This window comes from Rana temporaria, chromosome 1 (assembly GCF_905171775.1).
Source record: "Rana temporaria chromosome 1, aRanTem1.1, whole genome shotgun sequence".
NCBI classification, from domain to species: domain Eukaryota; kingdom Metazoa; phylum Chordata; class Amphibia; order Anura; family Ranidae; genus Rana; species Rana temporaria.
The window spans coordinates 357645860-357665052 of NC_053489.1; the positions used below are offsets into that span (position 1 = coordinate 357645860).

Here is a 19193-nt window from a genome sequence, read left to right on the forward strand (position 1 = left end):
CAAAACCAAAGACCCCTCACTTGTCACTATAGTCCAACCTTCCTATTAAACATAGATCTCAAACTCTGTGCAAGGCAACCGTCTACTACCCTTACCTGTCTAAACTCATCTCAATAGACCAGGTGGGCTTCATACATGGCAGAGAGGCAAGAGACAACATCATAAAAGCAATTAATATACACAAGTGTTTGACATTGACTTACCATTGCAGATTCTCTCTGTCCCTTGATGGTATTCGATAGAGTTGCCTGGGACTATATGTCTGAATCGTCAAAGCGCTTAGCATCCGAGAACGTATGTTACAACTATACGCTTTTGCATTATTTCTAACGGAGCCACATATTACAATGCCCAACTTGTTGAGAGATTTCGCCACATTCAAAAGCTTGACCAATTTACAAAAAAAACTTCTCGAAATCACAAACACTGGCTATCTCCCTACAGAATTATACACTTGCACATTGCCCAGCAAACTTCCCGTTTAGCTGGAGCCGTGATTCGATCACATACCTCGGGATGTAACTGCCTTCCAAACTAGCCGACCTATACACCAAAAACTACCTCTCGATCCTTCAAAACATTCAACGTGACTTAAAGTCTTGGTCTCGGGTCTCTTTTCATGGTTTGGCAGGGGTCCATTGTCAAAATGAATATTCTCCCGAGATTAGAGACATTACTTTACTCCTTCACCCCTCAAAATTACCATCACCGTTTCCCATTTTTGCGATGCGGCACTGCGTCGCTTTAACTGACAACTGCACGATTGTGTGACGTTGTACCCAAACAAATTTGACATCCTTTTTTTCCCCACAAATAGAGCTTTCTTTTGGTGGTATTTGATCATCTCTGTGGTTTTTATTTTTTGTGCTATAAACAAAAAAATTACCGACAATTTAAAAAAAATAAAAACACACAATGTTTTGTACTTTTTGCTATAATAAATATCCCCATATTTGACAAAAAAGGCACTTTTCTCCTCAGTTTAGACCGATATATATTCCTCCACATATTTTTGGCAATAAATATCGCAATAAGCGTATATTGATTGGTTTGAGCAAAAGTTATAGTGCAAAATAGGGGAAAGATTTATGGCATTTTTTTTATTTTTTCACCAGTAAATGGCGGTAATCAGCAATTTTTATCGGGACTGCAACATTATGGCGGACAGATCAGACACTTTTGCCACATTTTGGGGACCATTGGCAATTACACAGCGTAATGTGTATGTAGCGCCCCCCTACTTTCAGTACGGGCGCTACACAAAAGTTAGTGGGGAATGGGAGGCTTAGTTTTACTCCCATTCACAAATCATGGACATTTAGGCTGCTGTCAATTCCAGAATTTGAACTGTAGGTCAGTCTGCGCTCCAGGGGTACGTTGACACCCCTGGGCGGCAGCTAGCGCTAGAGGGATTCTGGCAGACCCACTTGCTCCCAGCAGCCAATCAGAGGAGTCCTTCCCTCGTTGGGCATGCTGGGGGGTATATCTGTGGCAGCCGCTTTTGGCGGGTTCTGCTTGCGGGGCCCAAGTTCCAGGTGTGGTACCCACCTTCAGGGTATGCGCATCCATGGGACTCGCCACCGTGTCCTGCCATGCCAAGGCCGTGTACCATGCGGAGCCTCCTCCTACTATTGAAAGGGGCCCCAGCGACTTGCTGGGTCCCTGCCTTCTGCTGAGAGGATCCTAGGCTAGGAGCTGTGCGATGGAGGATTGGCCTGGGAGAACCTAGAACTAGAAGTTGTCCAGGAGGCCCAGACGAACCATCGGGGATCCAGTCACCACACCGTATGACAGGTATGCTCAAGCTGTCAGTGGGTGACATAGATTGAACTGACTGGGAGGATTTGCTTAAACTGTTTTATCACAAAAAATCCTAAATTGTCCAGCCTGTGGCAGAGGCCTTGAGTCAGGCCTGTGACAGAGGTCTGTTTCCTCCCAGTGATTTGTAAGTGACGCTCCGGCTGCCAGGCTTGAGATAACTGCCTGTCCGGGGGCACTTTACCCACCCTGATTGGGGCGGCGACGTATTGAGCTACACCATTGCTGAGAGCAGGCTTGCTCTCTCTGAACATCCAAGGCCTGATACAAAAAGTTCCTCTACACTCATCAACCTTCTCTGTCGTGTGTCATGTTGATGTTGGACAGGTTGGGCCTTGGAATAAAGCATTGAAAAACTGAATTGGTGTCTGGACACTTGATCTTTACTTACAAGGTGCACAGCATTATGGGTCTGAAGTGGTGGGGGGGTCTGTATTGTAGGAGGGGGGGTGTCTTTATTGTAGGGGGGTTTCTATTGTAGGGGGGATCTGTATTGTAGGGGGGGGGTCTATATTGTAACGGGGAGGTCTGTATTGTAGGGGAGGGGGATCTGCACTGTAGGGGGAGGGGTCTGTGTAACATGTCAGCGGCTGAACGTCCCTACACTCATCTTGGTACACCCTGCACTCCGCTGCAGTAAGCAGCAGCAGACATCTTGTTACACCCAGCCTGAGCTATATGGGCTGGGTGTAACAAGATGTCTGCTGCTGCTTACTGCAGCGGAGTGCAGGGTGTACCAAGATGGGCGTTGCAGCATTTTTATATTTTTTTTATAAATTCAGTGTCATTTTTCGCAGCATTTCAGTGCCAGCCACCTGTCAGTGCAATCAGTGCCCACAAGTGCCACCTATCAGTGCAATTAGTGCCATCTATCAGTGCCCACAAGTACCACCTATCAGTGCAATTAGTGCCATCTATCAGTGCCAGCCACCTATTAGTGCCCATCAGCGCCAGTCACCAGTCAGTGCCCATAAGTGCCGCCTATCAGTGCCAGCCACCTGTCAGTGCCACCTATCAGTCCCCATCTGCCAAACTGCCACATGACATTGAAAAAAAAGTATCGGTATTCGGTATCGGCGAGTACTTGGAAAAAAAGAACGGGACTTGTACTCGGTCTTAAAGTGGCATCGGGACAACCCTAGTCACTAGTAAATGTCACTAACAGGGTAGGGTGATCAAGGATTTAATTGTGTGTCGTGGGGAGGGATTCTAACTGTGGGGAGATGGGACTGCCTGGGTGAAGAGACCATTCATATTTCATACTTAATATGAACCACAGATCGGTCTCTTCACCCCTGACAGCACAGAGATCTGTTTGTTTACATTGACAGATCTCCATGTGGAGCGATCGCAGGTGCCCGGCGGTCGCTCGCGCATTGGCTCCGTCATCGCGGGCGCGCCCTTTTCAGTCTGGTGTGCGCGCCCCAAGTGGTCAAAAGGCGAACCGACATACAGCTACAGTAAAACTGCGATGGATGGTCAGGAAGGTGTTAAACACAGCTAAGATGTATATACCAACCCAGTGGAAATCTTTATGACAAACTAAGGCCCCATGCACACAAGACGCTGGTAAACTCGAGTTCAGAGGCATTTGGGCATTTAATGTTATCCTATGTGTCCATGCACACATTCACGTTTTTTTGCGTTTTAAAGCAGTTGGGTTTAGGCTAGTTTTTTCAGAAGCAAAATTTTGGGTTCAGACGCAAAAGTTTTCGCATTTCAGACGCAAATCGCGGCAAAACGCGGTACTGGCGTTTTGCTGCGATTTCGTTTATAGGCGTTTTTAAAGGTGACCTATTTTTTTACATTAGAAATCTCAAAAATGATGACAAATGATGAAAAACCATAAAAAATGTAATTGCTTGCATTGCATTGTGGACAATCCACAACTTGTGGCCAGGTCATGTGGCCAGTGGACAATCCACAACTTGTGGCAGGTGACATGGCCAGGTGACGTGGCAAGTGGACAATCCACAACTTGTGGTAGGTGACGTGGCCAGGTGATGTGGCAGGTGACGTGGCCAGGTGACGTGGCCAGTGGACAATCCACAACTTGTGGCAGGTAACATGGCCAGGTGACGTGGCAAGTGTACAATCCACAACTTGTGGTAGGTGATGTGGCCAGGTGATATGGCAGGTGACGTGGCCAGGTCACGTGGCTAGTGGACAATCCAAAACTTGTGGCAGGTAACATGGCAAGTGTACAATCCACAACTTGTGGTAGGTGACGTGGCCAGGTGATGTGGCAGATGACGTGGCCAGGTCACGTGGCCATTGGACAATCCACAACTTGTGGCAGGTGATATGGCCAGGTAACGTGGCAGGTGACGTGGCCAGGTCATGTGGCAAGTGGACAATCCACAACTTGTGGCAGGGGATGTGGCCAGGTGACATGGCAGGTGATGTGGCCAGGTGACGTGGCCAGGTGACGTGGCCTGGTGATGTGGCAAGTGGATAATCCACAACTTGTGGCAGGTGACGTGGCAAGTGACGTGCCAGGTGATGTGGCAAGTGAACAATCCACAACTTGTGGCAGGTGACGTGCCAGGTGATGTGGCCAGGTGACGTGGCAATTGGACAATCCGCATCTTGTGGCAGGTGACGTGGCAAGTGGACAATCCACAATTTGTGGCAGGTGACATGGCCAGGTGATTTGGCAAGTGGATAATCCACAACTTGTGGCAGGTGACGTGGCCAGGTGACGTGGCAAGTGGACAATCCACAACTTGTGGCAGGTGTCGTGGTCAGGTGATGTGGCAAGTGGACAATGCACAACTTGTGGCAGGTGACGTGGCCAGTTGACGTGGCAGGTGACGTGGCCAGTGGACAATCCACAACTTGTGTCCGCTGATGTGGCAGGTGATGTGGCAAGTGGACAATCCACAACTTGTGGCAGGTGACGTGGCCAGGTGACATGGCAGGTGATGTGGCCAGTGGACAATCCACAACTTGTGGCAGGTGTCGTGGTCAGGTGACGTGGCAAGTGGACAATCCACAACTTGTGGCAGGTGACGTGGCCAGTGGACATTCCACAACTTGTGGCAGGTGACGTGGCCAGGTGATGTGGCAGGTGACGTGGCCAGTGGACAATCCACAACTTGTGGCAGGTGACGTGGCCAGGTGACATGGCAGGTGATGTGGCCAGTGGACAATCTACAACTTGTGGCAGGTGAGGTGGCCAGGTGATTTGGCAAGTGGATAATCCACTTGTGGCAGGTGACATGGCAAGTAAACAATCCACAACTTGTGGCAGGTGTTGTGGTCAGGTGACGTGGCAAGTGGACAATCCACAACTTGTGGCAGGTGACGTGGCCAGGTGACATGGCAAGTGGACAATCCACAACTTGTGGCCGGGTGACGTGGCCAGTGGACAATCCACAACTTGTGGCAGGTGGCATGGCCAGGTGACATGGCAGATGACGTGGCAAGTGGACAATCCACAACTTGTGGTAGGTGACGTGGCCAGGTGATGTGGCAGGTGACGTGGCCAGGTGACGTGGCCAGTGGACAATCCACAACTTGTGGCAGGTGACGTGGCCAGTTGACGTGGCAAGTGGACAATCCACAACTTGTGGCAGGTGACGTGGCAGGTGATGTGGCCAGGTGACGTGGCCAGGTGACATGGCAAGTGGACAATCCACAACTTGTGGCAGGTAACGTGGCCAGGTGACATGGCAGGTGACGTGGCCAGGTGACGTGGCCAGTGGACAATCAACAACTTGTGGCAGGTGACATGGCCAGGTGATTTGGCAAGTGCATTATCCACTTGTGGCAGGTGACGTGGCAAGTGGACAATCCACAACTTGTGGCAGGTGTCGTGGTCAGGTTACCTGGCAAGTGGACAATCCACAACTTGTGGCAGGTGAAGTGGCCAGTGGACAATCCACAACTTGTGGCAGGTGACGTGGCCAGGTGACATGGCAAGTGGACAATCCACAACTTGTGGCAGGTGACGTGGCCAGGTGACATGGCAGGTGACGTGGCCAGTGGACAATCCACAACTTGTGGCAGGTGGCGTGCCCACGTGACGTGGCAGATGACGTGGCAAGTGGACAATTCACAACTTGAGGCAGGTGACGTGGCAAGTGACATGCCAAATACACGTACACTGCTGCTCTCTCAGCTGCTCTGGTCTCACAAAATGGCTGAAATGGTTAAATAACACTGTTTTTTGAGCTTAGGGAGGGTCTTATGATGTTTCTTAACCAAACGCTTATAAACGCAAACACGGTAAAACGCCGCAAAATTTGCGGCAAAATGGGTGTTTTAAACGCCGGTTTTTGCGTTTGAAAACTTGTGTTTAGATGAGTTTGCATTTGCGTCTCGTATACATGGGGCCTAAGGCTCTTTACAGGAAAGAGCTGCCAATTCAGATACTCTTCTAGCCGAAGAGATAGCAATCAAGAACGCCAACTTCCTGCTTAAAAGGATCAACAGAATATGGCGAATCAGTTCAAAAGGTTGCTCCTGCAACACTGACAAAACTAAATTCAGATCCCATGGGCATAAGGGAGGCTTGACTGGCGGGTTGATCCGCAATGCTCCCTGAATAAAAGCCTGCACTAGGGAATGAGAGGCCAGTGGTCTTTGAAAGATTGAAAGACTGATAGAGCTGATATTTAACCCTTAATGGTACTAAGGGCTAATTTCATATCCACTCCTAGCTGGCAAAAAGCAAGAATCCTACTTATATCATATCTCTGAGGATTCCATCTATTAGTTTCACACCATGAAACATATGTCTTCCATACTCTGTAGTAGATACGTCTGGAAGCTGGCTTTCTGGCATAAATAATCGTAGAAAGTACCGGGCCTGAGAGCCCTCTCTTCTTCAGGATGTGGGTCTCGGCAGCCAAATTGTCAAATTTAGCCCTTGTAAGGAAGGATGGAACACTGGACCTTGTGACAACAGATCATGTTCCCCCTGTCATCTTTATGATCTGGGCGTACCAAGATCTTCTGGGCCAATCTGAGGCCACCAAGATTACCGGAATTCCTTCCCTCTTGATCCTGCAAATCAGTCTCTGTAGAAGGGAGATTGGTGGAAAGGCAACTGATTCCACTGCACTACCAGTGCATCTGATCCGTAGGCCAGAGGATCTCTTGTCCTGGACACAAAGTTATCCATCTTCCAGTTGAACTTGGAAGCTAGTAGATCTACATCCGGGGTCCCCCATCTCTGGCAAATGGCCTGAAAGATTTTGTGGTGGAGAGACCACTCTACTGGTGATAGCTGCTGGCGACTCAAATAGTCTGCTTGCCAGTTCTCTACCCCTGGAATGGAAATTGCAGAAAGGCAAGGAATATGTTTTTCTGCCCATCTCAAGATGCGATTCACCTCCTTCTGGGCGCCCTGGCTGCGGGTGCCTCCTTGGTGATTGATGTAAGCCACTGCTGTAGCATTGTCGGACTGAGTATGAACCGGGTGGCCCTGTAACCTGCTTGTCCAGGTTCTGAGGGCCAAGTATACTGCCCGTAACTCCAGTAGGTTGATGGGTAGGTCTCTCTCGGCTTTGGTCCAGGTTCCCTGGGCTGAAGCTTTTTCCAATACAGCTCCCCAGCCCGTTAGGCTGGCATCTGTAGACACCACCTTCCAGGTGATTGGGAGAAAGGATCTTCCCTTCTGTAAGTTCTTGGTCCTTAACCAACTGAAGTCATGGCGCACCTGTGAAGACAGGAGCATGGGTAAATCCAGAGCTTGGATCTTCCTGTTCCAGGCAGCTAAAATACCACCTTGAAGCAGTCTGGAATGAAACTGGACGTAAGGGACAGCCTCGAAGGAGGCTACCATCTTCCCCAAAAGCCTCATGCAAAAGCGAATGGATGGTCTCTTCTTTGCTTTGACCTTGTGGATCAGATCCCTTAGTGATTTGATCTTTGACTCTGGTAGAAATACTCAGCTTTGGACTGTATCTATGGTCATGCCCAGATACCTTTTTTGGGCTTTTAGTGAAGATCTTTGTAGGTTTACCATCCATCGTAACTTCTTCAGGTATCCTATCGTAGCGGATACAGCATGATCTAACCCTGCCACTGGTTGATCTATCACAAGTAGATGTGCAGATAGGCATTTGTCACTATGCCCTGTGCTCTGAGATTCGCTAGCAGAGGGGCTAGTACTTTTGTAAATACTTGGGGTGCGGTGGCTACCCCGAAGGGCAGAGCCACAAACTGGAAGTGGCAATGCTCCACTGCAAACCTTAAGAACCTTTGGTGAGCGGGATGAATAGGCAAATTTAAATAGGCATCCCTGACGTCTATCAACGCCATGAATTCTCCACCTAGTAGGGTTGCGACTACTGAATGAATAGTTTCCATTCGGAAATGGCTAATGTTTAGAAACATTAGATTTAGTGATCTCAGATCCAGAATGGGTCTGACGTCTCCGTTTGGTTTTGGAATCACAAAGAGGTTCGAATAAAAACCTGAACCTTGCTCCCTTAAAGGTACTTCTGTGATCACCCCCTGGGACAGTTAGTGATCCAATCCCTTGAAAAAGGGTGCTTTTTTTAGATGATCTTTGGAGAGCCTTGAGCTTCGGAACTAAGATGGAATCTCTCGAAATTCCAGCTTGTACTCTAGAGATACAGTGGATACCACTCATCTGTCCTGGATCTCTGTCTGCCATACCGCGGAAAACTGACAAAGCCGTCCCTCCACTCGGCAGAGCGGGGCGCCTCTTCATGCAGAGGTCTTGGGGTTTTGTTTATTGGCCTTAGAACCCCACTGTTTCTTACTTCTCTGGGGCTGGTCTTCCTTGGCTTTTGTGGCTGGCTGAAAATGCCGTCGCCACTGGCTGGAGGTAGATTTACCAGGAGCCGGGAACAGAAAACTTTTAAAACAAGGTCGCTTGTTTTTCTTCTTCTCTGGTAACAACGTAGAATTTCCGCTGGAAATCTTTTGGATATATTTCTCCAAGTCTTCCCCAAAGAGGCGTTCGCCATGAAAAGGAAAACTCGCTAGAAGCTTTTGCAGACCATTGTTTTAACTAAAAGACTCATATGCACCAACTGGAGTGTAAGACGAGACGCTTGCTGGATCGAATCTCTCATAGCATCTATTGTAAAACACAAGGCCTTGGGCAAATTTTCCCACAACTTGGCCTGCTCTGACGACAACTCTTTAAGTCCCTCTTTTACCTGGTCCTTGAGGACCTGACACATACCCACTGCAGCTACAGCGTGTTGTGTAACTGCACCTGCCAGAGGGAAGGAAGATTTCAATAAGGATTCCAACCTCTTTTCTGAGGGGTTTTTGTTCACACAAGATATGGCTGCATCTACCGCAAGGTAAACTCCACTTAGTAAATTAGTTCTCCATGGGATAAAGAATTTCAAACTTCTTTGGAGGAGAGAAGCACTTGTCTGGATGTAACCAGTCTGCGTAAATTAGCTTCTTTAGCAACGGATGAACTGGGAAAGAGCATGAACTCTGCAGGGATTTTAATGAGCCTAGGGAGGAGACAGGTGATTCAGATAGCTCAGAGGAGGGCAGTCTGAATGCAGTTCGTACTGCTTCAGCATAACATTGCACCTGCGATCTTAGAATCTGGGAAGCATAAAAGGGCTCTTCTGATACCCCTGAGCTTTTTTGACTCCTCATCCCTGTGCTCTGCAGATATTGCTTCATCCTCCTCCTCCTCAGATCTTTCTGAAAGAGGATCTAAAGCTGACGAAGGAGATCTGCTTCGCTTTTTGTCCTTTTGCGAGGACTTATCGATTCGAGTCGCAATCTTTTCTTCTAATCTCTCCATAGCTGCCGCAAAAGTGTCCTCAGTGACATATGCAGGCCCAGGTGCCACTGGAGAAACTCCTGATAGTGGCAATGGCTCCTCCAGTATAGGCAAATCAAGGCTTACTGGAGACGAAGGTACCGAGCAGGCACGGGTAGAACCCCCTGTCTCCGGCGGTGTTGCCTTTTTGTTCTTAGCCCCTGAACCCTTTCTAAGGGAAGACATTTTCCAAAGCAACAAGCCAAGGTACCAAGATGCATATACTACTGTGCTCAGTTTAGCAATTTACATCACGTATGCAACTTAAACACACAGTTTCATGCAAAGAGTAGGTGTCTCTCTTTGGTAATGCCCACCAACCACATAGAGCTTACGTGTCCCCAAGAAACTGCTGCTGTGTCCTGAGGGAGAGCTGCTGGCTTTCTTGCCCCTATCTGGGCGCCATTTTTCAAAATTTGGTGTGTGCGCTCCCGCTACTTCCGCCTTTTTCGATAAAGCGCGCCCCAGTGCGTGACCTAAATTATTGGGGCGGCTGCCTGGAAACATGGAGAACTTTCTCCATGCCTTTACTGTCGTTTTTATCCTGTTTCCAGGAGGGGAAGAGCGGTGCCGTGCAGAGCTAGTGGCCAAATTTGAGAAGACACCTCTCTAAAAATTATTGGAAAAGGTCCTTAAGAAAAATCTTAGGCTCCTTTTTCCCTTACCTTTATCCCCTCCGCAGGCTTAACTGATGATTTTACAGACAGTACCAATCTTCCTCCCATCTCAGCGGGTTTTGTGTGCCAACCTTCAGGGGTATGGGTTCCTATTTAACCACTTCAACCCCGGACCATTTTGCTGGTCAATGAACGGGCCACTTTTTGTGATTCGACACTGCGTCACTTTAACTGACAATTGGGCGGTCGTGCGACGTGACAGGTGTGAAGCAGGGCTTAAGGTTTGGAACAAAAGGAAAAATAATTTGTGTACACCAGCAATCTTTTGTTCTAAATATGGAAGGAGGTGTTTGAATGTATACAACACCTTGAACAAGCAAATCATGTGCACATTTTCTTGGAATTATTGCATGCTGCGGAATGCAGTTCCAATATTATCGACTGTTATTGCAATAAACAGAGGTAAACATGTTGACTGCACGTTAACTAGTAGGGATTTTTTTCCAAAATTTCTTGACTTTAATCGTTTTTAGTCTATTCGCACTTCCCCGTACCCCTGCAGTAAAATGCATGCACAAATTGCATTTCAAATAGAAATCGCATTATTTCCTATGTGATTGGTTCTCATCTATTTGCTCTGGTTTAACCAAAACTTGTCGACCGCAATACAATATATATATATATATATATATATATATATACATATATACATATATACATAAACACACACACACACACACACACATATACATACATATATATATATATATATATATATACAGTAAAACCTTGGTTTGCGAGCATAATTCATTCCAGAAACATGCTTGTAATCCAAAGCACTTGTATATCAAAGCATTTTTTTTACAGGGTATAAGAGAGAAGAGAGGCACCTCTAAGGCTGGTCATACACTATACAATTTTCTTATTCAATTTCCCTTAGATTTACCTTCAACTATGTAGTGCAAGGGTCTGCCTGATTGCATACAAATTAAAGGTGTTCAGGTTTGACCTTATATTATATGTTTTTGGTAAATCTAAAGGAAAATTGTGCAAGAAAATTGTATAACGTATGTCCAGCCTAAGTGTAGCAATAAGTTGTTAAATGTTGTACTTTCATTAAATGTAACCATATTGCTACACTTAGAGGCTCATCTCTTCTTTTTTTATACTCAGTTGTGACATGACGCTACTCTTATATATGAAGACATCGCTTGTATATCAAGGCAACATTTATTAAAACATTTTGCTTGTCTTGCAAAACGCTCTCAAACCAAGTTACTCGCAAACCAAGGTTTTACTGTATCCCAGTGGTTTGCTGGGATTATGGCTGAAGCCATCAGCCATAACCCCGGTATCTTTTTCTTCAGCCTGCGGCTGGCTCTCTCATGAAAGTGCTCCAAGCAATACATGGACTGCTGGAACACTGTCCGAAATGGCAGGAGAAAAAAAAAAAAAAAAAAGAAGGTTCGGCCAACTGGTTCCAAAGGCGATAAAAAACTAGATAGTCTTTTATCGCCTCTAGGGCCTTGGAGGACTGGAGTGATGTCAGGATGTCACTTCCGGTCTAGGTTGGAATTAAACTTTTTTTTTTAAACACACAGAAGCGAGCGCATATGTAAACAGTGTCCCCACCACACATGTGAGGAATCCCCACAAACATAAGAACGAGAGCAATAACTAGTGCTAGACCTCCTCTAACTTCAAACAGAAAAACTATAAAAACAAAATTAAAATGTATGAAGAAGATTTTCAAGTACCATAGTTTGTCGCCATTCCAAGAGTGCTCAATTTTAAAGGATCACAAGTTACGCATATATATATATATATACTCAGGTAATTGGGGTATCAGATTTTTTTTGTTTAATAAAAGTGTATTTTGTCCCCAAAAATTGCGTTTGAAAAACTGCTGCGCAAATACCGTGTGACATAAAAAAAAAATTAACAATCGCCATTTTATTCCCTAGTGTATCTGCAAAAAATAAATAAAAAGTATAATATAATATATATATATATATATATATATATATATTTTGTTTTTGTTTTTTTTCAGGTGTCAAGTGAACTTCTAGCAATAAATACTGGTTTAAACTTGTAAACAAAAAGTGCCAGAAAAGCCCATTCACACATACGCATTATGCTCACCCATGGGTTTAAATGGGCCTTTAGAGTTCTTTCCAAAGACAGGGGGAGCAATAGTTTTGCATACTGTTATTACACAGGAACTCATAGGTTACAAAGGATACTGGTTATGTTTTCATCAGGACGAATTGTAAAACCTTCATCATCAATGTCTGGAAGATCCTAAATTAGAACGGATAAAAAAGTAAAAAAATTGAAATAAACAAATTACATCTGAAACCATATTAATGCGTTCTCACTTAATGCACAATTGCCCTCTGTAAATTTGTATCTCACTATATTAATACCGACCTATCCAACACTAAATAATCAATATACTATTAGAATTCCTAGGATGTACACTTTTTAAAGCATATTTCCCTGCTATAAAATTAGTTCAGAAAAAAAAAAAAAAAATCTCCATCTATAGATTTAGGGAGGGAACATTGATTTGCATTTTAATGAGCGAAATAAGTATTTGACCCCTCCACAAAACATTACTTGGTGGAAAAACCCTTGGTGGCAATGACAGAGGTCAAACGTTTCTTGTTGGCTACCAAATTTGTACACATCTCAGGAGGGATTTTGTCCCACTCCTCTTTAATGACTTAGAGAGGATCTACGTCACGTGACACCTCTGCGGCACTTCCGCATAGTAAACAGCTCAAACACTGAGGCGTGGAACGCACGTCGGTGGGGGAACTCGAGCAGTTACGCTGGACAGACTAGTGCCGGTCGGAATAGGCACTAGCAAATGTGAGTGCAAATTTTATATGCTTTTTTAAATAAATGTGATACTTTTTTAATCGAACGTACTACACCATATCAGGTTTTATTTCTTGGAGAAGGGAAAGCAGCAGTAAGCTGGCAGCGGCATAAGGCATCTACTATATCATTTGGAAAAACAGCAGGATTGCTGTGAATTGATGAGACATATCCCTGGTTGTATTAAAGGCATTAATTACACCTTGATCTGGTGAGCGCATAGGGCCAGATTCACGTACAGCGCGCGCAGCGCAACATAACCGGTTAACGTTACACCGCCGCAATTTTTCCGATTTAGTGCCCGATCCACAAAGCACTTACCTGGAAATTTGGGGCGGTGTATCGTAAACAGGTCCGGCGCAAGGCGGTCCAATTCAAATGGGGCGGGTACCATTTAAATTAGGCGCGCTCCCGCCCCGGACGTACTGCGCATGCTCCCGTCGCAAATTTCCCGACGTGCTTTGCGCGAAATTACGACGCGCCGACGTTTTGTGAATCGCGACGTGAAAAAAGATTTACGCCGGGAAAAATAAAAGATTTTAAAAAAAATCAAAAGCGACGCGGGAAAGACAGGCATACTTTAACATGGTGGAGTACTTTTACACCATGTTAAAGGTGCACTATCTTTGCGACGAAAATCTAACACTTGCGACGCCGTAACGACGGGAAAAATCTTCGTGGATCGCCGTAACTCCTAATTTGCATACCCGACGCTGGTTTACGACGCGAACTCCCCCCCCAGCGGCGGCCGCGGTACTGCATCCTAAGATCCAACAGTGTAAAACAATTACACCTGTCGGATCTTCTGGCTATCTATGCGTAACTGATTCTGTGAATCAGTCGCATAGATAGAAACAGAGATACGACGGCGTATCAGGAGAAACGCCGTCGTATCTCTTTGGTGAATCTGGCCCATAGTATTTAAGAAGGTGGTGGTGACACTAAGGGTGAAAAGTCACAAATATTTGATCGCTTCTTTTGGCATCCCTATTGGAATCTGCATTTATTTTTGGAATATTGAATTTCTTGGGACATTTTTTGGGACTACTTTTGTTTTGGCATAAATATATATTTTTAGTTTACACATATATGTATTTTTTTCTTTGGTTGATTTCACGTTTTTGGGTTTTGATCACTTTTGTTTAAGCACATTGGTTATTCACTTACCCATTTGATTTATTGATTTATTTATGTAAAAGCTGTAGGTGTATTAGACACATATATATTTATTTGCACAGGATTAGCGCAGTATTATATGCATATATATATACATATAAGAAAACATTTTTTCACAAAAATAATAAATTAACAAAAATAAAATTAAAAGCAGCTATTATTAAGCCTTGAAACCAACCAAGAAAAACTAATTTTGACTATTGTGAAATTCATCTCACTAGTCTAGTTAGCATTTCTAATAGCTGTATATATGATTGAATACTGGTAACAAAGATGCAGCAACCACAAGCCACAAAAACGCACCAAAAATTAATATACACCCTTTTCTTACCGCACAGTCTGGTTCATTAGACTCTCTGCAGATGAAAATAAAAAGGACAAATATTACTTGTCAGCCTGTGGCATACGGCCATATTTATATTGTGATGACATGTCTTGGTCTTACACAGGATGCGTGTCCTTCTCCTTCTTGCTCAAACCACGGATACGAAATGGTTTGGACCATGTGCGCTTTACGCCTGTGAGAGCGAGAGAGATACATTCAGGTGTACATCTGGATAGATGGTAAGGAGGCTACACTGACTAGTGTGAAAGAGACTGTAAACCTGCATCAACCATGCATATTTCATAAGTGCAGCTCAACCAGCAAAGCTCCACTGTCGCTTTGACAGTCTGTCCATTATGCTTTGTGTATCAGGAGAGGTTTAGTTCTCTTGATTAAAGGGGTTGTAAAGGTAAAAAAAAATAGCTTCCTTTACCTTAGTCCTCCTTCACTTACCTCATCCTTCGATTTTGCTTTTAAATGTCCTTATTTCTTCTGAGAAATCCTCACTTCCTGTTCTTCTGCCTGTAACTCCACACAGTAATGCAAGGCTTTCTCCCTGGTGTGGAGTGTCGTGCTCGCCCCCTCCGTTGAGGGGGGAGGGGGCGAGCAGGAGATTCAGGATGCTCTCTATGTTGCAGATAGAGAAAGGAGCTGTGTGTTAGTGAGCGTCCTGACTCTCCTGTAGTGCAAGGGAGGGGGCGAGCACGACACTCCACACCAGGGAGAAAGCCTTGCATTACTGTGTGGAGTTACAGACAGAAGAACAGGAAGTGAGGATTTATCAGAAGAAATAAGGACATTTAAAAGCAAAATCGAAGGATGATGTTATGATCTGTGTCATGACTTTGGTCACCTGCTGGTGGCACTGTTCCCTCCAGTAACAGGGGTGCAGTTCTGGTGGCCACCAGCAGGTGTCTCCCAATTTGTATTTGCACAGGTATTTAAGCCCGCCCTAAACTGGAGTTCAGGGCTTCAGTATTTTCCTTGTCAGCCTGTTCCCTGCCTGATCTGATAGCTGTAGCCAACCTGTTCCTGATTCGCTCCCTGCCCTGGACTCTGTTTCCCCCTTGTCGCTTATTGACCCCGGCTTGTACCTTTGGACTTTGCTGCTCTCTCCTATCCTTGACCCCCGGCTTGAACCTTGGACTTGCTCGTGTCTCATCCCTGCATTACCTGCTAGATACGCTTTGTTTTCTTGTATATATTCGTTCACTAGTTCTGGTGGTTTGTGGTTTGCTGTGTCATGCTAGCTCGTCTTGGGGGTTTTCTATGATTATTTTACACGTGTGCTTAACCTTTAATAAACATATATTTTTTCACTATCTTGGTGCCTATTTCCGTTTGTGCAGCCCATTGACCTGTTACCCAGTACTCAGATGCCTGCGTAGGCATCCCCTGACATAATACTGAAGCCATATAAACAGGTCGGCTGCACTTGGGAAATTGGCTCTGGGCATTTGCTATTATAAAAATGCATTTGGAAGATATTTTGTACCTGTCACTCCTGGCAACAGATGACAGAGATTTCTGCTACCAGGAATTAAGTGAATACACTAAAGAGCAGTTATCGGAATGTATCCGTATGGCTCATGTTTTTGTTGATCATGGCAGTGTTTTGTTTTAGGATGTGCAGCCATTGATTCGGATCTGCACAGAGTTGGCTCAGTCTGATGCTGCTAGTGGACGTGATGATTATACACCTCCTTTTAGTGCAGCTCAGGTAGAGTCTCTGGTGTGGCTGTTGGAAGATGATTCAGCCTTTTTTCATGAGCAGTACTCAGCTTGTCCTCCAACAGGTGCTTGCAGCATGCATTAATTCTGTGCAGTCTCTGGTCAGACAAGCCGTGTGCAAATCTGATTTTGTGCAACCATTATTACAAGCTTGGTCTAGTTTGTTGTACTCAGCCCCTGTCAGCTCCCAACCATCCATTTCTTTGTCTAGTTACCAACCTGCTGGGATGTCTTTTTCTTTACCCCCAATTCCCACTTTTGCTGAACAATACACCCTGCTAACAACAAAGTACCAGTCCCCTGTTTCCTCCTGCTGCACTTACCCTGCCTTTAACCCTTCTGCTGCTTCTCAACTGCCTCCGTCTGTTCCACCAAAACCCTCTTCAAGGTCGGAACCCTCTGTTTCACCACCCCTCCGCTCTTCACCCCTACCAGCTGTATCCATTACCTCCAACCCTATACCCATATACAAATCCTCAGTGGTGAAACCAAAGAAGAAGAAACGTTTTTTTTTCCAACCCACTCGATCCTGCCACTAACCCAATCTGCATCCACTTCAGCCAACCTGCTTCAGTCTGTTCCAGTGCCAGCTGCCCAGTCTGTTCCAGTGCCAGCCATCCATCCATCCCATTGTTCCAGCTGCCCAGTCTGTTCCAGTGCCAGCTACCCAGCCTATTGTTCCAGCTGCCCAGTCTGTTCCAGTGCCAGCTGCCCAGTCTGTTCCAGTGCCAGCTGCCCAGTCTGTTCCAGTGCCAGCTACCCAGCCCATTGTTCCAGCTGCCCAGTCTGTTCCAGTGCCAGCTGCCCAGTCTGTTCCAGCTGCCCAGTCTGTTTCAGTGCCAGCTGCCCAGTCTGTTCCAGTGCCAGCTACCCAGCCCATTGTTCCAGCTGCCCAGTCTGTTCCATTGCCAGCTGTCCAGTCTGTTCCAGTGCCAGCTGTCCAGTCTGTTCCAGTGCCAGCTGCCCAGCCTGTTCCAGTGCCAGCCGCCCAGCCTGTTCCAGTGCTAGTCGCCCAACCTGTTCCAGTGCCGACTGCCCAGCCTGTTGTCCAAGTGCCAGCGGTCCAGCCTGTTCCAGTGCCAGCGGTCCAGTCCGTTCCTGTGCCAACTGCCCGGCCTGTTGTGCCAGTTGCCCAGCCTGACGTGCCAGTTTCCCAGCCTGACGTGCCAGTTTCCCAGCCTGACGTGCCAGTTGCCCAGCCTGACGTTGCAATGCCAACCGCCCAACTTGTTGAGCCCCTGTCAGCTGCCCAGCCGGAGGTGTTCCTGTCTGCTGCCCAGCCGGAGGGGTTCCTGTCTGCTGCCCAGCCGGAGGGGTTCCTGTCTGCTGCCCAGCCGGAGGGGTTCCTGTCCGCTGCCCAGCCGGAGGGGTTCCTGTCCGCTGCCCAGCCGGAGGGGTTCCTGTCTGCTGCCCAGCCTGAGGGGTTCCTGTCCGCCGCCCAGCTCGATGACCCAGAGCCTGCTGCCCAGCTTGACGACCTAGAGCCTGCTGCCCAGCCTGATTTGCCACCGTCTGCTGATCTGCCACCATCTGCGGCCAAGTCTGGCGGCCTGGTTCCTGCTGTCCACCCTGGTGTCCTGGTTCCTGCTGTCCACCCTGGTGTCCTGGTTCGCTGCCCTGCCTGTTTTCACCTCTAGATACCAACTTCCAGACCCTGGTGGTGGTAGGATGCAGGTTCCGTTTCCGGACTTGGGGGGCTGGTCTCCCAATGGGTTAAAAGACTGTGACCGAAAGACTTTTTGGGACTTTTCTGCATCCACATGCACTACCAGGGCAAGGGCAGAATGGGGTGTCCAGAGGCCACCCCTTCCTTTGATTTTGCTTTTAAATGTCCTTATTTCTTCTGAGAAATCCTCACTTCCTGTTCTTCTGCCTGTAACTCCACACAGTAATGCAAGGCTTTCTCCCTGGTGTGGAGTGTCGTGCTCGCCCCCTCCGTTGAGGGGGGGGGGGGCGAGCAGGAGATTCAGGATGCTCTCTATGTTGCAGATAGAGAAAGGAGCTGTGTGTTAGTGAGCGTCCTGACTCTCCTGTAGTGCAAGGGAGGGGGCGAGCACGACACTCCACACCAGGGAGAAAGCCTTTCATTACTGTGTGGAGTTACAGACAGAAGAACAGGAAGTGAGGATTTCTCAGAAGAAATAAGGACATTTAAAAGCAAAATCGAAGGATGATGTTATGATCTGTGTCATGACTTTGGTCACCTGCTGGTGGCACTGTTCCCTCCAGTAACAGGGGTGCAGTTCTGGTGGCCACCAGCAGGTGTCTCCCAATTTGTATTTGCACAGGTATTTAAGCCCGCCCTAAACTGGAGTTCAGGGCTTCAGTATTTTCCTTGTCAGCCTGTTCCCTGCCTGATCTGATAGCTGTAGCCAACCTGTTCCTGATTCGCTCCCTGCCCTGGACTCTGTTTCCCCCTTGTCGCTTATTGACCCCGGCTTGTACCTTTGGACTTTGCTGCTCTCTCCTATCCTTGACCCCCGGCTTGAACCTTGGACTTGCTCGTGTCTCATCCCTGCATTACCTGTTAGATACGCTCTGTTTTCTTGTATATATTCGTTCACTAGTTCTGGTGGTTTGTGGTTTGCTGTGTCATGCTAGCTCGTCTTGGGGGTTTTCTATGATTGTTTTACACGTGTGCTTAACCTTTAATAAACATATATTTTTTCACTATCTTGGTGCCTATTTCTGTTTGTGCAGCCCATTGACCTGTTACCCAGTACTCAGATGTCTCTGTAGGCATCCCCTGACAGATGAGGTAAGTGAAGGAGGACTGCACTAAGGTAAAGGAAGATATTTAGGGAAAACATTTTTTACCTTTACAACCCCTTTAAGGTTGTGGTGGTTGTCAAGCTGACAGTGGAGTTTTGCA

The 19193-nt window shown here is 46.6% G+C and overlaps 1 protein-coding gene across 12 annotated transcripts in view; it reads right to left on the reverse strand.

Annotated features, from left to right (window-relative positions):
- FCHO1 (FCH and mu domain containing endocytic adaptor 1) overlaps positions 1 to 19193 on the reverse strand; it is a 294097-nt gene that overhangs the window by 82419 nt on the left and 192485 nt on the right. For all 12 annotated transcript variants that reach the window (XM_040321486.1, XM_040321453.1, XM_040321473.1 and 9 more), the window contains 3 exons: positions 14711 to 14783; positions 14597 to 14621; positions 12450 to 12507 (listed from right to left, as the gene is read on the reverse strand). In XM_040321486.1, coding sequence (XP_040177420.1) covers positions 12450 to 12507; positions 14597 to 14621; positions 14711 to 14783 — 156 coding nt within the window. The remainder of the gene's footprint in view (positions 1 to 12449; positions 12508 to 14596; positions 14622 to 14710; positions 14784 to 19193) is intronic.